The 23264-nt window shown below is 33.1% G+C and overlaps 2 protein-coding genes across 2 annotated transcripts; both read right to left on the bottom strand.

Moving 5' to 3' along the window:
* Window positions 1-1784: 1784 nt before the first annotated feature.
* On the bottom strand, window positions 1785-2230 carry LOC139854187 (uncharacterized). Its single transcript, XM_071843507.1, has 2 exons — window positions 2227-2230; window positions 1785-2137 (listed from the first exon to the last, which is right to left on the bottom strand). Exons 1-2 carry the CDS (start codon window positions 2228-2230, stop codon window positions 1785-1787), a joined length of 357 nt encoding a protein of 118 aa, XP_071699608.1.
* Window positions 2231-2314: 84 nt separating this feature from the next.
* On the bottom strand, window positions 2315-3488 carry LOC139854186 (uncharacterized mitochondrial protein AtMg00810-like). Its single transcript, XM_071843506.1, has 3 exons — window positions 2901-3488; window positions 2627-2807; window positions 2315-2523 (listed from the first exon to the last, which is right to left on the bottom strand). The coding sequence occupies exons 1-3, from the start codon at window positions 3486-3488 to the stop codon at window positions 2315-2317; spliced, it is 978 nt and encodes a 325-aa protein (XP_071699607.1).
* Between the last annotated feature and the right edge of the window lie 19776 nt (window positions 3489-23264).

Below are 23264 nucleotides of genomic sequence, written 5' to 3'. Positions count from 1 at the left end.
TATTATTTTAACTTTAATTTTAGTGTGTTTTATTAAATTTATTTGTGGTTATTATAATTTACAAAATAATAACTAATTAAACAAAATACATTAAAATCAACAAAAATGAAAGAAAAATGAAAAAGAAATTAAAAATACCCCACCCCTACCCAGTAACACGTCATCCCATTAGCCAGCAGTTTACTAGCACGCTAATCAAGCACCCCACCCCCACCTCGCAACACGCCTCGAAGGGTTAAAGATGGTCTTAGTGTAACTGTATGTTCTTTACAAGTTTTTTTTCTTTCGAAAAGCAATAAGTATATTAACCAAAACTCGAGCAGGGGCAGGCTATTAAGGCCCAACCCCAAGTACACATATAACACGACTTCGGCTCTTATGGTCGGTACAGGAGATATCAACGATTAGCATTAGTTGCGGAGGGGGCAACTACAACACGGGCTACAAATACAAAAAATGAGCTAGCTAACACACTAACATACAGAAAGCAAATCACGAAACATAAGGTCTTCAAGCCGCATCAAGAGTTATCGTGCATATGCCAAAGGACACGACATCCATTCTAGCCAATCTATCTTCACTTTCTTGAAATGAGAACTAGCCAATCTTTACAAGTTTACAATACTAAAGTCTACACGATAGATAGGTATGGGCTATCATTGGCTTGTTGCATCGAGAAATTGTTTACAACATTTTACCCTTTATGACAAAATTGAACTATCATTTAACAAGTTTTAACTCTTTATGAGAAATTGTTAATATCTCTTGTATAAATTTATACTTATAAGTGTGTTTATGTTAAGATGAATCGAGGGAGTGTTAATGATTCTTTGGGACCAATATGGAATAACATGACAAATTCACCAATAATTGAGTATGTTTACATCAGCTTTTAAAATAAATATTTTATTTTGTTGAGTTGTAATGCAATATATTCAATTAATTTTCATTTGTAGGCAAGTAACAACAAATGATCTTGTTATCTCATCATACATGCAGAACGGATTAGGAGTAGCAATTATGTATGTTTATCCTAACGTTGAGCAGCGACAATGTATCGAACACATAAACATTAATTTCAAGAAACACTTTTGTGGTGATTTCTTTAACAACAAATTGTGGGGTGTTGCAAGAACCTATAGTCCTATTGAGCATGCCAAAATACTAAAGAAAATCTTTGATGTACGTGAAGATCCAATAACGGTGGAGATCCAATAACATATCTTAACCAACCATACGAATATATGAGTATGTCTCATGTGCATTTTGTTGCATTTTACACTTTTAATACTCCGTATGTCTTAACTATAAGAAATTGACTATTCTCTGACAAATATGACTTTTTTATTATGGAGTATATGAGTAGAATGAATTTGAAAGTTGGAATTGAAATCTTGAAATTTTGTATTGAAGATTACCATTAACCCTGCCTCTCACGTTACAGGTAAATGGTGTACATTTCGGCCAAAAAGTGCAATCTGCCTGTGACTAGGCAAGGTCAAATTCTGGCCCTCATTAATCCTGGTGTTAGATTTTGGTGTCAAATTCCACTAGGGTCTGCCAGTTTCTTATTTTCTTTATTTCTTTTAATTTAATATATATATATATATATATATATATATATATATATATATATATATATATATATATAATAGAATAAAATACATAAAAATATAAAAAACATAAACTAATTTTTTTTTACTAATTCAAGGATTAAATGAAAACTCAACGATCACATAAAAATTAACGACTAAAAATTAAACATACAAATTACATAAAAAAAACTAATGCATAGTGCGAAATGACGATGGAAGGTTCCAAATATGCTCCACTAAATCTTGGGTTAGTTGGTCGTGCACCGTCTGATCCCTCATCTCTAGCATGATAACTTCTTGATCTCGTCCTCTATCCCTTATACGTTCGGGACGATTCTCCATGTTTTTGGTAATGAATTCTTCCTCCCAATCACTTAACGCAAATCCGTTATCTTCTAAAATCATATTGTGTAATATGACACAAGTGTCCATAACTCTTCGGATCTTATTTACCGACATAGTGCTCGCCGCTATCCTTAAAATATGAAACCGACCTTGAAGAACCCCAAATGCCCTCTCTACATCCTTTCGGGCAATTGGAACTGTAAATAAATTGATCGATGCCTTTGATTGATAACTTGGTACCGTATATGTACAATGGACTCTCCACAATATCGTAACTAATTGATACCCATTGCTAGCTAATTACAACTCATAATTACGTGTGACAAATATAGTCCAAATATATCGATATATATATAATAATATCGATATCTTCTCTAATATAGCCCCTCAGTTTGAGCGGGAGGAGGCCGGATGCTTAAACTGTTGCGAAAATCTTCAAACAACACACGTGGTAGCCTTTTAGTGAAAATTTTGGCTAACTGAAAACGTGTCGGGATGTGTAGTACACGAACTTGACCGCGAGCTACCTTTTCCCGAACAAAATGAATGTCCATTTCAATATGTTTTGTTCGTTGATACTGAACTGGATTATCGAAAAAAAATATTGCACTAACATTGTCACAAAAAAACAATTGTTGCTTTGATCAGCGGACAATGGAGTTCAAGTAGTATATTCCGAAGCCAACAAGATTCGGGCACGTCATTTGCGACCCCTCGATATTTTTCCTTTGCACTCGAACGAGAGACAGTTGGTTGGCGTTTAGCAGACCATGAAACCACATTTCTACCCAAAAATACGCAATATCCAGATGTTGAACGACGTGTATCAGAACAACCTCCCCAGTCCGCATCGATGTATGATACTAGCTAATGAAGAGAAGATTTAGTAAGCTGCAGACCGTGAGTTATAGTTCTCTTAATATACTGTACTATCCTACGTAGTGCATGCATATGACAAACTTTCGAATCATGCATGTATAAGCAAATTTGTTGAACTGCATAAGATATATCAGGTCTAGTGAATGTCAAGTATTGCAAAGCACCAGCTAGACTATGAAACTCCTTTGGATTTGCATATGATGGACCGGTGTTGCTAAGTTTACCATTGGCATCGACCGGTGTTTTAACAGTATTACACGAGACCATTCCAGCTCGTGAGATAATGTCATGCGCATATGTTTCTTGACTCAAGAAAAATCCATGTGCATTCTTTGTAACAGCTATGCCGAGAAAATAACGAAGGGAACTGAGGTCTTTCATGGCAAACTCACAATGTAGAAGGGACATAATTGATTCACGATGTAAAGCAGATGAAGTAACCAATATTATATCCTCTACATAAAGTAAGAGGTAGGCTATGTGAACTCCACGATGATAAACAAATAAGGAATGATCCAAAATACTATTTTTGAAACCAATAGATGACATAAAAGTAGCACACCTTTGGTACCATGCACGAAGCGCTTGCTTTAAACCATATAACGAGTGTTTAAGAAGACACACATGATCCGGTTTAGAAGAGTCGCAAAACCCGTAAGGTTGATGCATATAAACCGTTTCATATAAGGCATCGTGAAGGAACGCTGATAATGCTAAAAACGAACATATATTTCATAGCATTATTCCTCAAGAAAGACAAGCTTTTAGATGCAATTGTTCTATTTACAAGTGATATTCGTTTAAATAATAAAAGGTGAAGACAAAAGACACATTCGACGAATTGAAGACGCAAACGACCAAAAAGCTCAAAAGTACAAAAGACAATCAAAGAGGTTCCAATTTTTGATAAGAAACGTCTCGAAATTACAAGAGTACAAGATTCAAAACGCAAAGTACAAGATATTAAATTGTACGCAAGGACATTCGAAAATCCGGAACCGGGACCAGAGTCAACTCTCAACGCTCGACGCAACGGACTAAAACTTACAAGTTAACTATATATATAAATATAATATAATATATAATTAATTATATAAATTATATATATATTATATTTATATAATAAACCGTCGGTAAACAAAGAGCCAAAATGGAGTGAGCTGTATTTACAAACTCCGCGACTCGCGGAGTTTGAAGGCAAAAAGGGCCGCGAGTCGCGGAGCCCCAAATTCTGAAACTCCCTATAAAAGCAAACGAATTCTGATCGCAAAAACCAACATATATATCCATCCTCTCTATATCTATACGTAAATATTTATATTTATATTTTAATTTTAATTTTAATTTTAATTTTAATTTTAAACCTAATAATAAGGGTATGTTAGCGAATATTGTAAGGGTGTAAGTCGAAATTCTGTCCGTGTAACGCTACGCTATTTTTAATCATTGTAAGTTATGTTCAACCTTTTTTATTTAATGTCTCGTAGCTAAGTTATTATTATGCTTATTTAAAACGAAGTAATCATGATGTTGGGCTAATTACTAAAATTGGGTAATTGGGCTTTGTACCATAATTGGAGTTTGGACAAAGGAACGACACTTGTGGAAATTAGACTATGGGCTATTAATGGGCTTTATATTTGTTTAACTAAATGATAGTTTGTTAATGTTAATATAAAGATTTACAATTGGGCGTCCCTATAAATTACCATATACACTCGATCGGACACGATGGGCGGGGTATTTATATGTACGAATAATCGTTCATTTAACCGGACACGGGAATGGATTAATAGCCACTAGAATAATTAAAACAGAGGTGAAATTATGTACAAGGACACTTGGTATAATTGATAACAAAATATTAAAACCTTGGGTTACACTCAGTCGACATCCTGGTGTAATTATTAAACAAAGTATTAAAATCTTGTTACAGTTTAAGTCCCCAATTAGTTGGAATATTTAACTTCGGGTATAAGGATAATTTGACGAGGACACTCGCACTTTATATTTATGACTGATGGACTGTTATGGACAAAAACCAGACGGACATATTAAATAATCCAGGACAAAGGACAATTAACCCATGGGCATAAAACTAAAATCAACACGTCAAACATCATGATTACGGAAGTTTAAATAAGCATAATTCTTTTATTTCATATTTAATTTCCTTTATTTTATATTTAATTGCACTTCTAATTATCGCATTTTTATTGTTATTGTATTTAATTGCACTTTTAATTATCGTACTTTTTAATTATCGCAAGTTTATTTTATCGCACTTTTATTATTCGCAATTTCATTATTGTTATTTACGTTACGCTTTATTTTAAGTCTTGTATTTATTTTTAATATTTTACATTTGGTTTTAACTGCGACTAAAGTTTTAAAATCGACAAACCGGTCATTACACGGTAAAAACCCCCCTTTATAATAATAATATTACTTATATATATATTTGTATTTTTATAAAAGTAAACTAATATAGCGTTAAGCTTTGTTTAAAGGTTTTCCTTGTGGAACGAACCGGACTTACTAAAAACTACACTACTGTACGATTAGGTACACTGCCTATAAGTGTTGTAGCAAGGTTTAAGTATATCCATTCTCTAAATAAATAAATATCTTGTGTAAAATTGTATCGTATTTAATAGTATTTCCTGCTAAAAATTAATAGTATTTTATACCCCTCTGCTAAAACATCAAGTATTTTTGGCGCCGCTGCCTGGGAACTCAATTTCTTGCTTAAAAGCCGGAAGCGCAACGCTATATATATAAAAAAAAGATTTTTATTTTTATGTTTACTTTTATAAAAAAATACGCTTTTGTAAAAATACGTTTTAAATATTCTAAAATATAAAAAATAAAAATATAAATATTTTTAAGAGTTTGTTAAATATTTAAGTTCTATAAAAGTTTCTTTATCTTTATTTTATAAAAATATAAGTTTTATTTAATTTATATAAATATATTATATAAATATATAAAACAGAAAAAAAAACGTCGAATAAAAAAAAAACTGTACCTGAGTTGAATTCTGGAACCCCGCGACTCGAGGAGTTTGCTGCCTTGACTACCGCAACTCGCGGAGCTACCCTGACACCGACAGAAACCCTAATCTGCATTTAATTACGGGTAATTATTAATTATTATTATTATTAACCCTAATTAATTATTATTATTATAATTAGTTTTACTTTTTATTTAATTTATATTTTAGTTAAATTAGTTTAATTAAATTGTAAAATTAATAGTTTTAATAAATAAATAATATAAAAATAATATTTTTATAAAAATTGTACTTTTTACAACTTTTTGTATATTTTTATATTTTGTCCCTTTTCAATCGTTTTAGCGTAATATTTGTATTTTTAGCTCATATTTAGTTTTAAACTTAGTTTTTGCCATAGTTATTTTTACTTCTAGATTTTTAGGCTTTGCCGTAAAATCCCTTAAGTGCTTTTTCTTTAGACTAAGATTTAGGTACTTTAGAATTTTGCGACGCCTTTTTAAGTTTTAGTTTCTTTTTAAGTTATTTTCATTTGGGATTTAGTTTTTCTTGTAAGCTTTAATATTTTTAGACGACTTTTTCCTATGTATCAATTATCATTCCAATTAGTAATCTCAATTTGCGATTATAATTTTAAGTTAGTTGTAGTAATAAGGTTAGGTTAGTCAAGTATTTTTAAGTTTTATAAGTTTCTTTTATTTTTCCGTCACCTTTTATTTTTCAACCATTTTTCTTTTTCGACCTTTTTCGACGAACTCTTTTTCTTTCTTATTTCTCGCTATTCTAATTTTAGGACATAGATTTTTATTCTACTTCTTATCTAAATTTCTTAAAATTACGAAAATTTATTTTAAGTGGTTAAATTAATAAACATCAAAATTTTCTGGTTCGTAGTAATAGTTGGATTTGTACGTGGACCGGGTTATTGGAGCCAAACAGTCCTCAATTATATTGAGACCAAACGAATCCTGCCCCTCTGCTGCATCTTTTGGCTATTCGAAACGTGGGCAAAATTAGAAAAGTCTATTGATTGGATAACTTATTATAATTTTTCTTTCCTTTTAAAAACTAATAGGATATTCAGTGAATGCACCGAGCAAGACGTTCACCACCTTTTGTACGTTCACCACCTGTAACTAGATCAAGACATTTAGCAAATATTACCGCCGTTGATTTTTCTTTAGAATCGTCATCCAGTCGACCAAGTACTCCAGTTCAAATTTCCGATAATCCATTTTTTGAACCCGACCTCACAATTGAGAATCCGGAGAATATTCAGGGACGATTCATAGATCCTGAACCACTAAACTTTCCTCCAGAACCACCAATCATTTAAACAGAGATTGTTGAGGAATGAACCATTAAATCAGAATACTCTAGTGATTCCGATTCAACAAATTCAATTATGGAGAATCTGGAACCATTAAGTATGGAAGACCGAATGAGAGCTAAACGCACTGGCCAAGGTCACGCAATTACTCATCCAGACATTAATGCGCCAGATTATGAAATCAAAGGACAAATTCTACACATGGTGACTAATCAATGCCAATTTAGTGGTGCGCCGAAGGAAGATCCAAATGAACATCTACGTACCTTTAATAGGATCTTCACACTATATAAAATCCGAGAAGTGGAGGATGAACAGATATATCTCATGTTATTTCCCTGGACTTTAAAGGGAGAAGCCAAAGATTGGTTGGAATCGTTACCTGAAGGGGCGATTGATACATGGGATGTTTTAGTTGAAAAATTTCTTAAACAATTCGTTCCTGCATCTAAAGCCGTAAGACTTCAAGGAGAAATTGGTACGTTCACACAGAAACCAAATGAAACTCTATATGAGGCGTGGACAAGATTTGGAAAGTTGTTGAGAGGATGTCCGCAACATGGTTTAGACACCTGTCAAATAGTACAAATATTCTACCAAGGATGCGACATCACTACAAGGAAAGACATAGATATAGCAGCTGGTGGTTCTATTATGAAGAAAACCGAAACTGATGCTTACAAAATTATTGATAACACTGCTTCACACTCACATGAGTGGCACCAAGAAAAAGATATCGTTAGATCATCTAAAGCAGCTATAGCCGATTCTAGCCATGACTTAGATTCCATTTCCGCAAAGATAGATGCTGTCGAGAGACGAATGGAAAAGATGACTAAAGATATTCACTCAATACGAATTAGTTGTGAGCAGTGTGGAGGACCACATTTGACAAAAGATTGTCTCAGTATTGAATTAACAATGGAACAAAGAGAGAATATTTCATACATAAACCAAAGGCCTGGAAATAATTATCAGAATAATTATCAACCGCCAAGACCAATTTACAATCAAAACCAGAATTATAACAGAAATATTCCATATAACAACCAACAAGGTCCTAGCAATCAACAAGTATCCAATAATACTTACAATCAGCAAAGACCTAATTTTCAAAACAAACCACCACAATAAACCGATGATAAAAAGCCGAATTTAGAAGATATGATGACGAAGCTAGTTGAAACTCAAACGCAGTTTTTTACATCTCAGAAACAAACTAATGAACAAAATGCTCAAGCATTTAGAAATCAACAAGCTTCTATTCAAAATCTGGAACAAGAAGTAAGTAACCTAGCAAGGTTTATAGGTGAAAGAAAATCGGGAAGTCTACCTAGTGATACAAATGCTAACCCCCGGAATGAAACAGCTAAAGCTATTACCACAAGAAGTGGTACAACACTTAAACCACCTGAAATACCTGTAACTTCTGATGAAGCTATTCCTACTCCACAAGAACCACAACCTGATCAAGATAAGGAAAAAGAACCGGTAGTTGAAAAGGTTAATGAAGATAACACAGCTAAGGATAAACCTTATGTTAAACCATACCAACCACCACTTCCTTACCCGAGTAAAATGAAGAAAGAGAAACTTGAAGCCGAGCAATCCAAATTCTTGGATATGTTTAAACAGATAAATGTAAATCTTCCTTTCATTGATGTGATTTCAGGAATGCCTAGATATGCTAAATTCTTGAAAGATCTAATCTCAAATAGAAAGAAAATGGAAGAACTCTCGGCTGTTACCATGAATGCTAATTGTTCAGCAGTGCTGTTGAATAAGATACCAGAAAAATTATCTGATCCAGGAAGTTTCACAATTCCATGTTTTCTAGGTAGTCTTAGTTCAATAGAAGCATTAGCAGATTTAGGTGCTAGTATAAATCTAATGCCGTATTCACTATACACTAAACTAGACCTTGGAGAATTGAAACCAACCAGAATAAGCATACAACTAGCCGATAGATCAATAAAATATCCTAGAGGGATAATGGAGAACATGCTAGTTAAAGTTGGTACTTTAGTATTTCCAGTAGATTTTGTTATTTTGGACATGGAAGAAGATTCTCAAGTTCCTCTCATATTAGGAAGACCATTCTTAAACACGGCTAAAGCAATGATAGACGTGTTCGGTAAGAAATTGACCCTAAGTATAGAGGATGAGAGTGTTACCTTTTCAGTTGATAGAGAAATGCAACAACCACAATCTGCAGATAATACATGTTATTATATTCAAACTATAGATGCACATGCAGAATTATTAGAAGAATTTCCAGAATTACAAGGAACAGGAGAATGTTCTTTAGGAGAAGGTAATGAACCAATTGATGAAGCTGAAATGTTAGCTACACTTATAGCTAATGGATATGAACCAACAACAGAAGAAATTCAAATGCTAAAAGAAGAAGACAAATATCGATATAAATCATCGATAGAAGAACCACCGAAATTAGAGTTAAAGCCACTTCCAAACCATTTGGAATACGCTTATTTACATGGTGAATCTGAATTACCTGTAATAATATCGTCTTCTCTTACTAAAAATGAGAAATCACAACTCATTTCTGTGTTGAAAGCTCATAAACCAGCCATTGCATGGAAGATTCATGATATTAAAGGAATAAGTCCTTCGTATTGCACACATAAAATCCTTATGGAAGAAGGTCATAAAACGTATGTGCAATGCCAACGAAGACTAAATCCTAATATGAAAGATGTAGTTAAGAAAGAGATTATTAAACTGCTAGATGCAGGTCTAATTTATCCAATCTCTGATAGTCCATGGGTAAGCCCAGTTCAATGCGTGCCTAAGAAGGGTGGCATGACTGTCATTACAAATGAAAAAAATGAGCTTATTCCTACTAGAACTGTAACAGGATGGCGTGTGTGTATTGATTATAGAAATTTAAATGACGCCACCAGAAAAGATCACTTTCCCTTACCTTTCATTGATCAAATGTTGGAAAGATTAGCCGAAAATAGTTACTATTGTTTTCTAGATGGATTTTTCGGATATTTTCAAATTCTAATAGCACCCGAAGATCAAGAGAAAACCACATTTACGTGCCCTTATGGTACTTTTTCTTACAAACGCATGCCATTTGGACTTTGCAACGCCCCTGCAACCTTTCAAAGGTGTATGATGGCGATTTTTCACGACATGATAGAAGAATGCATGGAAGTTTTCATGGATGACTTTTCAGTCTTCGGTGATATATTTGAATCATGTCTAGTTAATCTGGAACGAATGCTTATTAGATGCGAACAATCAAATCTAGTACTTAATTGGGAGAAATGCCATTTCATGGTTAAAGAAGGCATCGTTCTTGGTCATAAAATTTCAAAAGAAGGAATTGAAGTGGATAGAGCTAAAGTAGATGTAATTACTAAACTTCCACATCCCACCAATGTTAGAGGAGTTAGGAGTTTTCTAGGGCATGCCGGTTTTTACCGACGTTTCATAAAAGATTTTTCTAAAATTGCCACTCCTATGAATAAACTCCTAGAAAAGGATGCTCCATTCATCTTTTCAGATGAGTGTATCAAATCTTTTAATATTCTTAAAGAGAAACTAACTAATGCGCCGATCATGATAACACCAAATTGGAATCTACCATTTGAACTAATGTGCGATGCAAGTGATTTTGCAATGGGAGCCGTTTTAGGACAAAGGATTGAAAAACGATTTCAACCTATATATTATGCTAGTAAGACGTTACAAGGAGCACAAATGAACTATACAACTACTGAAAAAGAACTCCTTGCTATTGTCTTTGCTTTTGACAAATTTCGATCATATCTCGTTCTAGCAAAAACGGTGGTCTATACCGACCATTCTGCTCTTAGATACCTATTTTCAAAACAAGATGCTAAACCAAGATTAATCCGTTGGATCTTACTCTTACAAGAGTTTGATATTGAAATCTGAGATAAAAGAGGAGCAGAAAATCTCGCCGCTGATCATCTTTCTCGTCTTGAAAATCCCGAATTAGAAGTTCTAAATGAATCGGCCATACAAGACAACTTTCCTGATGAATATCTATTGAAGATAGATTATAAAGAAATTCCATGGTTTGCAGACTATGCAAACTACTTAGTTTGTGGATTCCTTGAAAAAGGCTTATCGTACCAAAGATGAAAGAAATTCTTCAGTGATATAAAACACTATTTTTGGGAAGATCCACATCTGTTTAAAAGTTGTCCCGATGGAATAATACGCCAATGTGTATTTGGAGATGAAGCTAGTAAAATATTAAACCATTGTCACACAGGACCAACAGGAGGGCATTATGGGCCTCAACTAACAGCAAGAAAAGTTTATGATGCTGGATTCTATTGGCCTACAATTTACAAAGATGCACACCTTCTTTGCAAATCCTGTGATGCTTGTCAAAGGGCCGGAAAAATAAGTCAACGTGATGAAATGCCACAAAATGTCATCCAAGTATGTGAAGTATTTGACATTTGGGGTATTGACTTTATGGGTCCATTTCCAAAATCTCATAATAATCTATATATACTCGTAGCCATTGATTATGTATCTAAATGGGCGGAAGCACAAGCTCTCCCAACTAACGATGCACAAGTTGTAGTCAACTTTTTAAAACGTCTTTTTGCAAGGTTTGGAACACCGAAAGCTTTAATAAGTGATCGGGGTACTCATTTTTGTAATAATCAACTTGAGAAAGTTCTTAAAAGATATGGAGTAACTCATAAAATCTCCACCGCATATCATCCACAAGCAAGTGGACAAGTTGAAAATACCAACCGAGCTTTAAAACGTATTCTAGAGAAAATCGTAGGATCAAATCCGAAGGAATGGTCCATTAAATTGGAGGATGCACTCTGGGCTTTTAGAACAGCCAACAAAACTCCAATTGGAACCACACCTTTTAGACTTGTTTATGGAAAAGCATGTCATCTTCCAGTAGAAATTGAACACAAAGCATTTTGGGCTTTGAAGACATGTAATCTTGATTTACATGAAGCTGGACGTCTATGATTAAGTCAACTAAACGAATTAGAAGAATTAAGACATGAAGCATACGAAAATTCGTTAATCTATAAGGAAAGAACGAAGAAATGGCATGATAAAAGAATCAGAAGTTTAAAAGAATTTAAAGAAGGAGACAGAGTTCTTCTTTTCAATTCACGATTCAAGCTATTTCCTGGAAAATTGAAATCAAGATGGTCTGGACCATTCATAGTCAAAAGAGTTTTCCCATACGGAACGATAGAATTAATAAATTTAAATGGGATTGAATTTAAAGTTAATGGTCACAGAGTTAAACACTACATAGATAGTCCAATGGAATTCGATGATGAAGTTAATCACAATTTCGACACCACAGCTAACTAAGTGTGGGGAGAATCAAGTCTTTAAAGGATAATATGTATTTCTGTTAGAGTTAGATTGTCTGTTTTCGTGTAGTTCTCGAAAATGGAACCCGAATGGTCTTTCCCTAGCAAACCCTAAAGAACTAGTCTTCTCCCCCCATTCTGAATTTTTAGTTTTTTTTAGGAAATGAAGACTGCCTGTGAACTAAACCATGGTCTAATGCTACACGCTTTGATCACTAAACGTAATAATGACACACTTCCGAGTTAAATAGTATCAGTAATCAGAGAAAGATTGGACGGAGTTAGAAAATAATCCAGATGCGAAGATAATAAGTTACAATTTGGTAAAGGAAAATCAAAATCCGCAGCGAAAAGAAGAGCACGACACCTAGAAAGATGTCACAAATGCGGAAAATGGTCACATGGAGGTAAATGTTCAAATAATCAAACCTATTCAAATACCGAATTTGTTACTTTATGCAGAGACGGACCGTTCGTATGTTTAGAAGAAAAAATACTGAATGCTCGAGGTTACGCCTATGTAGCCATGGAAAACTAATTAAACCGACTATCTTATGAATGGGATAGATCATATAACTAAGAAATCTATTTCACAGGTAAGTCTGTACAGTCTTTATTTTTATTTTTATTTTTAACCTTTTGATAATAAACGCTAATTTGTTCGCTATAAAGTATTAAATTGGTATTGAATAAAATTAGGTTTGGCTACCGAAATTATTGATATCATTCAAAAATTTATTACATCACTGCGAAATTTAACGTTTATTCTTAAGGTATAAATATCTTTAATCAATCAACCCAAAATATTTCAAAAATTCGTCATGAGTTAAATTAGGTCTTGGAACCGAAATTACTTTACCGAAAAGAGGGGCGCATATTTTTGATAATATTTGATTGATTAAAGTGGGATAAAAAGCCAAAAAGATTTTTAATTTTATTTTTACCATGTTTTTAAAATTAATATATAAATCTTAAATTAATATTGTAAACTTTGTAAAAACAATATATTTAAAATTGTAAAAATTAATATAAGTTTGGTGTGAATTTATAATATGAATTTTTAAATTAAGTTTGGTGTGAATCTTTAATTTTTAAAAATATGAATTTTTAATTTTATGCATTTCAAATTTTAAAGTTTGGTATGAATTTTTAATATTAATTTTGAATTTTATATTTAAATTGTGTGAATTTAAAAACAAAAATTTACTTTATCTCATTAAGTTAAAAATATGATTTTTAAAATTCGTCGTAAGTTGAAGACTAGGTCTTTGAACCGAAATTGCTTTACCCAAGGGAGGGACGAGAACTTTTATTATCATTATTTTTAATCTTATTGAATTAAAGTATGCCAAAAACATAAAAAAACCAAAAATCTTAGCTTTTAAAACAATAGCTACAAAAAGACAAATTTTAAAATTTTGTCGAGGGACGGACTAGGACATCGATCCGAAACGACCTCGTCCTAAATAACAAGGGAAACAAAATTTTAAAATTAATTACTTAATTGTTTTAATTAGTATAAGATATAAAAAAAAAATAACAAACTCCGCGACTCGCGGAGTTTGAAGGTTTAAACCCCGCGACTCGCGGGAGGACCAAAATACAGAAAAAAATAAAAGCTGAACGAACAGCTCAGTCCACACACCACAAAACCAAATACTGCGAAAATAAAACCCGAAAATACACGAGAAAACACCCCCAAAATCACAATTTTTAACCGTTAATCATCAAATCTTTTACTAAAATCATGTTGAGAAGGATGCTATCAAGGAATTACTCAAGAAAAACGACTGAAAGGGGTGAATCTTCATCCCAAGCTCGCAATGCTCCTGCTGAGAATGCGGAACAACAGGAGGTGGATAACTACTACAAACAAGATATACCTCATCCAGTCATGACATTTTCTGATATGCACTTGGAAGATTTGCATCCGAACCTGAGATTTGACAGACTTTGGATAGATTATCCAAAATACCAAAGGGGTTTGCATACTCTTCATTCTAAAGTTGTTGAGGTACCTAGGGTCATAGAATGGAGACCATTAGAAGCTGTAGAATTGGCCGGACCAATTAGGGAATTACTTGCACAGAGGTATGGTAATTCTACTTTTAACGACTGGGTACGTTTATTCACCATGCGTAGACCTGTATATAAAGTATGGTGTGAAGAATTGTTGTGTAGTATAGAATTAAATGATCGGGTAGCTAGTTTAACCGATCGATCTTTTATTAGATTTTTGTTAGGAGGTTCGATGCGCCACATGTCTTTACTAGACATGGCTCAGGCTTTACGTATATATACGCCTGAGGAGTTAGCATCTGCCGATTGTAGAGGGTTGATACTAAATGGTAGAAAGATATATGAAAATTTTGATACACATGGTGTATGGAGTCAAATGACAAGCCATCACCGATTCAAAGGGGGAAATTACTCTTATTTGGATATAGATAGAGCTGAATTAAGAGTGATTCATAGGTTTTTGGCTAATTCGATTACACAAAGAGGTAAGAACAAGGAAAAGGTAAATGAACAGGATTTGTTTTACCATATGTGTATTCGAGACCCACAAAGCGCTGTAAGTATACCTTATTGTGTGGGTTATTATTTATCAGCTATGATTAGGGGGATGAGACCGCATAGCATAATAGGAGGTGGTATTTTTATTACTTTGATTGCTGAATATCTCGGTATGGATATAAGTCGGGGGGGGGGGGATTATTAGTAGAAGAACCAGAACCCCGCGATACAATAGGTTTAAATGTATACCATGGTGCGAAAGTTTTGAAGAGGCGAAATAACGCCACAGTACAATACCATGGTAGACATCCACAGGTTGAGAGAAACAAACAGCAAGGTAATGTAGGAGGGGGAAATGAAATGCAAGAAATGCAAAGGTTTATAGCTTCACAGGAGTACGAAAATGCTAGACAGAGAGCATTTGAAGATTGGCCAGTTCATCAAAACCAAATCATAGCTCATTGCCAACATATAGGTAGAAACTATATTCCTACTCCAAAACCCATATTCCCTCCCTGGTCTATAGAGATGCAACCATCGTATCCTACGTATAACCCAGCCGAAGCATTTTATAGCACCTATGGTTATGCATGGAACCACTATTGGTATCAGTATCATCCCTAGTCTACTTAGTTTTATTTATTTTGTAATTTGTAATGTTGATACGTTTAATAATTATGTTAATATTGTAATAGTTTTTATAATTTTCTAACTTTTATTCTTAGATTTTAATAATTTTTGAATGTGGGGTAATATACCAAACTTCAAAAATATGTATATATGTTTGCAGTTTATCTTATGTACACAACAGGGTAAAACAACGCATTTTCAAAGACTGGCATTAAGTTCAGCAAAAGCAACTAATTTTGACGACAAGATGCAAAATATATGTGAAATAACAACAAGACGGAATGAACAAATGATGTGCACCATTTATCATTCAGCAAACAAACGCCAATATATTTGGAAACTTTGGTAAAATTTAATCATTTTCACACAAATCACCCTCAATAATTTAAATTGTTACTGATTTCTTGCAAATGAGGGCATTGCAAGATCTTAAGTGTGGGAAGGGGTTGAATTCTTTCGGATTTTAAAATTTTTATCTTAAACACTGGGTTACCATTAAAAATACTAGTAAAGCAGTAGTTGTATTAGAATCTAGTGCTCTCTGATAATAAAGAATAGCCCTAGTTTTATATACTGACTACCCAATTCTAGTAAAATTTTTCAAAATTTTCAATTAAATGAACTCAAAATCATGTTTATACATATTTATGAACGATAAAACTAGGTTTTAACACCGAAATTATTGTAACCTCGGAAAGGACATAAATTGAGAAACAAACCAAAATGTTAAAATTCATTTAAAATGGAATAGAGGACAATAAAAAGGAAAATAAAAGCCAAGTGTGGGAAAATTCTCCAAGTTATTCAAAACATATATCACATATTTTTGTACAAATAACTGAAAATACTTTTGCTTTGGACTAAACTAAAAAGTTTTACCTGATTTACTGTAAGAAAGATGGATCTACACGATGAATCAATTCCATCATTAAAAGGAAGTAAAGTCTTCCGAAAAAGACACGCGCTTCTTGATTTAGGTCAAGAAGTTGTCGTCCAGACCAGCTGTAGGTTGACGAAAAATCAAGAAAAGTCATCACTAAAATCAGCAGGAAATCCACGGACCTCAGCATTAAACAGGGTCGCCAAGTGGTCAGATTTATCCTAACCATGAGAAGGATTTATCTCGTAAAATGGGGGGCACCATGCAAATTAGCTGGATAAGACTAATGAATCAGATCCCCAGAAAGGATAATCTCCTTAAAAGATCAAAAATCAGCTTTTAAGCCTGATATTACTCAATCCTTGAGATTGACCTTAAAGATTGAGAATTACAAACTCATGGAATTCAATGATATCTAAACTCGAGCTTGAACGAGAAAATATTTTGATCAAAATTACAAACCGATTTGTTTTCTGAAAACCCTATTTTCAATGCGTTCATTACCATTAAAAGTAAAATCCTAGGAATTCACCTGGAATTCATTAGGTCACCTGAACTAAATCGGGTGTCAACCGTAAGAACGGTGGTTGCATAGTGGTCAAAGACAGGACCTTGTGCCAGACCGAAAAATCATAAGGGTGAGCTTTACTATTGCTCCTACCAAGGATAGTGATAATGCTAAAAACGAACATATATTTCATAGCATTATTCCTCAAGAAAGACAAGCTTTTAGTTGCAATTGTTCTATTTACAAGTGATATTCGTTTAAATAATAAAAGGTGAAGACAAAAGACAGATTCGACAAATTGAAGACAAAAAGGTCCAAAGAGCTATAAAGTACAAGATACAACTAAAAAGGTTCAAAATATTGATGAAGAACGTCTCAAAATGACAAGAGTACAAGTTGCGGAACGCAAAGTACGCGATTTAAAATAATACGCGAGGACGTCCGAAAATCCGGAACCGGGACCTGAGCCAAGAAGAAACGCCCGACGCAACGGACCAAAAATATCTAGTCTACTATGCACAAGAATATAATATAATATATATATAATTATATATAATTATATATTATATATATTATTATTATTATATTACGTCGGCAAGAAGAAAACAAAAGTAGTTGGCTGAATCCAGGGTGGCCATGCGACTCGCATGGCCAGAAGCACAAAACCATGCGAGTCGCATGGTGTGAGATTACTGGTCAGGTCCTATAAATAGCCAGTTTTCTGACGAGTTTTAAAATCTTTTTTTCATCTCTCTCTCAATATATACGAGTAATATATATTTATATTTATAATTTATATTTTAATTTTAATTATAATTCTAATAATAAGGGTATGTTAGCGAATGTTGTAAGGGTGTAAGTCGAAATTCTGTCCGTGTAACGCTACGCTATTTTTAATCATTGTAAGTTATGTTCAACCTTTTTATATTAATGTCTCGTAGCTAAGTTATTATTATGCTTGTTTAAAACGAAGTAATCATGATGTTGGGCTAATTACTAAAATTGGGTAATTGGGCTTTGTACCATAATTGGGGTTTGGACAAAAGAACGACACTTGTGGAAACTAGGCTATGGGCTATTAATGGGCTTTATATTTGTTTAACTAAATGAAAGTTTGTTAATGTTAATATAAAGATTTACAATTGGGCGTCCCTATAAATTACCATATACACTCGATCGGACACGATGGGCGGGGTATTTATATGTACGAATAATCGTTCATTTAACCGGACACGGGAATGGATTAATAGCCACTAGAATAATCAAAACAGGGGTGAAATTACATTCAAGGGTAATTGGTGTAATTGTTAACAAAGTAGTAAAACCTTGGTTTACACGCAGTCGATAACCTGGTGTATTCATTAAACAAAGTATTAAAACCTTGTTACAATTCGAATCCCCAATTAGTTGGAATATTTATCTTCGGGTATAATAATAATTTGACAAGGACACTTGCAATTTATATTTATGACTGATGGACTGTTATGGACAAAAACCAGACGGACATATTGAATAATCCAGGACAAAGGACAATTAACCCATGGGCATAAAACTAAAATCAACACGTCAAACATCATGATTACGGAAGTTTAAATAAGCATAATTCTTTTATTTCATATTTAATTTCCTTTATTTTATATTTAATTGCACTTCTAATTATCGCACTTTTATTTATTGTTATTTTAATTATCGTACTTTTTAATTATCGCAATTTAATTTTATCGCATTTTTATTATTCGCAATTTCATTATCGTTATTTACTTTACGCTTTAATTTAAAGTCTTGTAATTATTTTATATTTTACATTAGGTTTTAACTGCGACTAAAGTTTTAAAATCGACAAACCGGTCATTAAACGGTAAAAACCCCCCTTTATAATAATAATATCACTTATATATATATTTGTATTTTTATAAAAGTAAACTAATATAGCGTTGAGCTTTGTTTAAAGATTTCCCTGTGGAACGAACCGGACTTACTAAAAACTACACTACTGTACGATTAGGTACACTGCCTATAAGTGTTGTAGCAAGGTTTAAGTATATCCATTCTATAAATAAATAAATATCTTGTGTAAAATTGTATCGTATTTAATAGTATTTTTCTAGTAAAATATAAGCTATTTTATATACACCTCGCTAGACATCAAGTATTTTTGGCGCCGCTGCCGGGGAACTATCTTAAAAGCCGGAAGCGCAACGCTAATATAAAAAAAAAAAAAAAAAAAAGATTTTTATCTACTTTTATTAAAAGTCGTTTTTGTAAAAATTACGTTTTAATTATTCAAAAATATAAAAAGAAAAACAAAAATATAAGTATTTTTAGGATTTTGTTAAATATTTAAGTTTTATAAGTTTCTTTATCTTTATTTTAATTTATAAAAATATAAATTTTATTAAAAATCGTTTATTTAAATTAAAAACAGAAAACAGAAAAATAAATAAAAATAAAAAAAAAAAAAAAAACGCGTAAAAAGTACTACCTGTCAACAGAATTCCTGAACCCCGCGACTTGCGGGGTTTTACTCTTTATTTGCCGCAACTCGCGGAGGGTTCCTGACACACGGACAAAACCCTAATCACGGGTTTTAATTTATTATTATTATTATTAATTACTTAATTATTATTATTATTATTAATTTTAGTTTTATTTTTACTTTTTACTTTATATTTATGAATTTTGTTTAATTAGTTTAATTAAAATTGTATTATTTGTAGTTTTATTAAATAAATAATATAAAAATAATATTTTTATAAAAATTGTAATTTTTACAACTTTTTGTATATTTTTATATTTTGTACCTTTTTAATCGTTGTAGCGTAACTTTTGTATTTTTAGCTCATAATTAATTTTAAACTTAGTTTTCGCTATAGTTATTTTTACTCCTATATTTTTAGGCTTTGCCGTAGAATTCCTTAAGTGCTTTTTCTTTAGACTAAGAATTAGGTGCTTTAGAATTTTGCGACGCCTTTTTAAGTTTTAGTTTCTTTTTAAGTTATTTCCAATTGGGATTTAGTTTTTCCTGTAAGCTTTAATATTTTTAGACCTTTTACTATGTATCAATTATCATTCCAATTAGTAATTTCAATTTGCGATTATAATTTTAAGTTAGTTGTAGTAATAAGGTTAAATTAGTTAAGTATTTTTAAGTTTTTATAAGTTTCTTTTAATTTTCCGTCACCTTTTATTTTTCAATCATTTTTCTTTTTCGACATTTTTCGACGCGCAATCTATTTCTCTCTTATTTCTCGCCATTCTAGTTTTTAGGACTTAGAATTTTTTTCTACTTCTTCTCTAAATTTCTTAAAATTACGAAAATTTATTTTAAGTGGTTAAATTAATAGACATCAAAATTTTCTGGTTCGTAGTAATAGTTGGATTTGTACGTGGACCGGGTTATTGGAGCCAAACAGTCCTCAATTATATTGAGACCAAACGAATCCTGCCCCTCTGCTGCATCTTTTGGCTATTCGAAACGTGGGCAAAATCAGAAAAGTCTATTGATTGGATAACTTATTATAATTTTTCTTTCCTTTTAAAAACTAATAGGATATTCTGTGAATGCACCGAGCAAGACGTTCATCACCTTTTGTACGTTCACCACCTGTAACTCGATCAAGACATCGTTTAACAAATATAACCGCCGTTGATTTTTCTTTAGAATCGTCATCCAGTCGACCAAGTACTTCAGTTCAAATTTCCGATAATCCAGTTTTTGAAACAAACCTCACAATTGAGAATCCAGAAAATATTCAGGAACGGTTCATAGATCCTGAACCACTAAACTTTCCTCCGGAACCACAAATCATTCAAACAGAGATTGTTGAGGAACGAACTATTAAATCAGAACCATCTAGTGATACCAAGTCAACAAATTCAATTATGGAAAATCTGGAACCTTTAAGTATGGAAGACCGAATGAGAGCTAAACGCACTGGCCAAGGTCACGCAATTACTCATCCAGACATTAATGCGCCAGATTATGAAATCAAAGGACAAATTCTACACATGGTGACTAATCAATGCCAATTTAGTGGTGCGCCGAAGGAAGATCCAAATGAACATCTACGTACCTTTAATAGGATCTGCACACTATTTAAAATCCGAGAAGTGGAGGATGAACAAATATATCTCATGTTATTTCCCTGGACCTTAAAGGGAGAAGCCAAAGATTGGTTGGAATCGTTACCTGAAGGGGCGATCGATACATGGGATGTTTTAATTGATAAATTTCTTAAACAATTCTTTCCTGCATCTAAAGCCGTAAGACTTCAAGCAGAAATTGTTACGTTCACACAAAAGCCAAATGAAACTCTATATGAGGCGTGGACAAGATATGGAAAGTTATTAAGAGGATGTCCGCAACATGGTTTAGACACCTGTCAAATAGTACAAATATTCTACCAAGGATGCGACATCACTACAAGAAAAGACATAGATATAGCAGCTGGTGGTTCGATTATGAAGAAAACCGAAACCGATGCTTACAAAATTATTGATAATACTGCTTCCCACTCACATGAGTGGCACCAAGAAAAAGATATCATTAGATCATCTAAAGCAGCTAGAGCCGATTCTAGCCATGACTTAGATTCCATTTCAGCAAAGATAGATGCTGTGGAGAGACGAATGGAAAAGATGACTAAGGATATTCACTCAATACGAATTAGTTGTGAGCAGTGTGGAGGACCACATTTGACAAAAGATTGTCTCAGTATTGAATTAACAATGGAACAAAGAGAGAATATTTCATACATAAACCAAAGGCCTGGAAATAATTATCAGAATAATTATCAACCGCCAAGACCGATTTACAATCAAAACCAGAATTATAACCGAAATATTCCATACAACAACCAACAAGGTCCTAGCAATCAACAAGTATCCAATAATACTTACAATCAGCAAAGACCTAATTTTCAAAACAAACCACCACAACAAACCGATGATAAAAAGCCGAATTTAGAAGATATGATGACGAAGCTAGTTGAAACTCAAACGCAGTTTTTCACATCTCAAAAACAAACAAATGAACAAAATGCTCAAGCATTTAGAAATCAACAAGCTTCTATTCAAAATCTGGAACAAGAAGTAAGTAACCTAGCAAGGTTAATAGGTGAAAGAAAACCGGGAAGTCTACCAAGCGATACAAATGCTAACCCCCGGAATGAAACAGCTAAAGCTATTACCACAAGAAGTGGTACAACACTTAAACCACCTGAAATACCTGTAACTTCTGATGAAACTATTCCTACTCCACAAGAACCACAACCTGATCAAGATAAGGAAAAAGAACCGGTAGTTGAAAAGGTTAATGAAGATAACACAGTTAAGGCTAAACCTTATGTTAAACCATACCAACCACCACTTCCTTACCCGAGTAAAATGAAGAAGGAAAAACTTGAAGCCGAGCAATCCAAATTCTTGGATATGTTTAAACAGATAAATGTAAATCTTCCTTTCATTGATGTAATTTCAGGAATGCCAAGGTATGCTAAATTCTTGAAAGATCTAATCACGAATAGAAAGAAAATGGAAGAACTCTCGGCTGTTACTATGAATGCTAATTGTTCAGCAGTGCTGTTGAATAAGATACCAGAAAAATTATCTGATCCAGGAAGTTTCACAATTCCATGTTTTCTGGGTAGTCTTAGTTCAATAGAAGCATTGGCAGACTTAGGTGCTAGTATAAATCTAATGCCGTATTCACTATACGCTAAACTAGACCTTGGAGAATTGAAACCAACCAGAATAAGCATACAACTAGCCGATAGATCAATAAAATATCCTAGAGGGATAATGGAGAACATGCTAGTTAAAGTTGGTACTTTAGTATTTCCAGTAGATTTTGTTGTTTTGGACATGGAAGAAGATTCTCAAGTTCCTCTCATATTAGGAAGACCATTCTTAAACACGGCTAAAGCAATGATAGACGTGTTCGGTAAAAAACTGACCCTAAGTATAGAGGATGAGAGTGTTACCTTTTCAGTTGATAGAGCAATGCAACAACCACAATCTGCAGATGATACATGTTATTATATTCAAACTATAGATGCACATGCAGAATTATTAGAAGAATTTCCAGAACTACAAGGAACAGGAGAATGTTCTTTAGGAGAAGGTAATGAACCAATTGATGAAGCTGAAATGTTAGCTACACTTATAGCTAATGGATATGAACCAACAACAGAAGAAATTCAAATG

The sequence above is a fragment of the Rutidosis leptorrhynchoides genome, chromosome 6, assembly GCF_046630445.1.
Source record: "Rutidosis leptorrhynchoides isolate AG116_Rl617_1_P2 chromosome 6, CSIRO_AGI_Rlap_v1, whole genome shotgun sequence".
Classification (NCBI taxonomy): Eukaryota; Viridiplantae; Streptophyta; class Magnoliopsida; order Asterales; family Asteraceae; genus Rutidosis; species Rutidosis leptorrhynchoides.
Note: the sequence above shows the minus strand (reverse complement) of the source record. Positions and strands in the feature narration are given on the sequence as shown.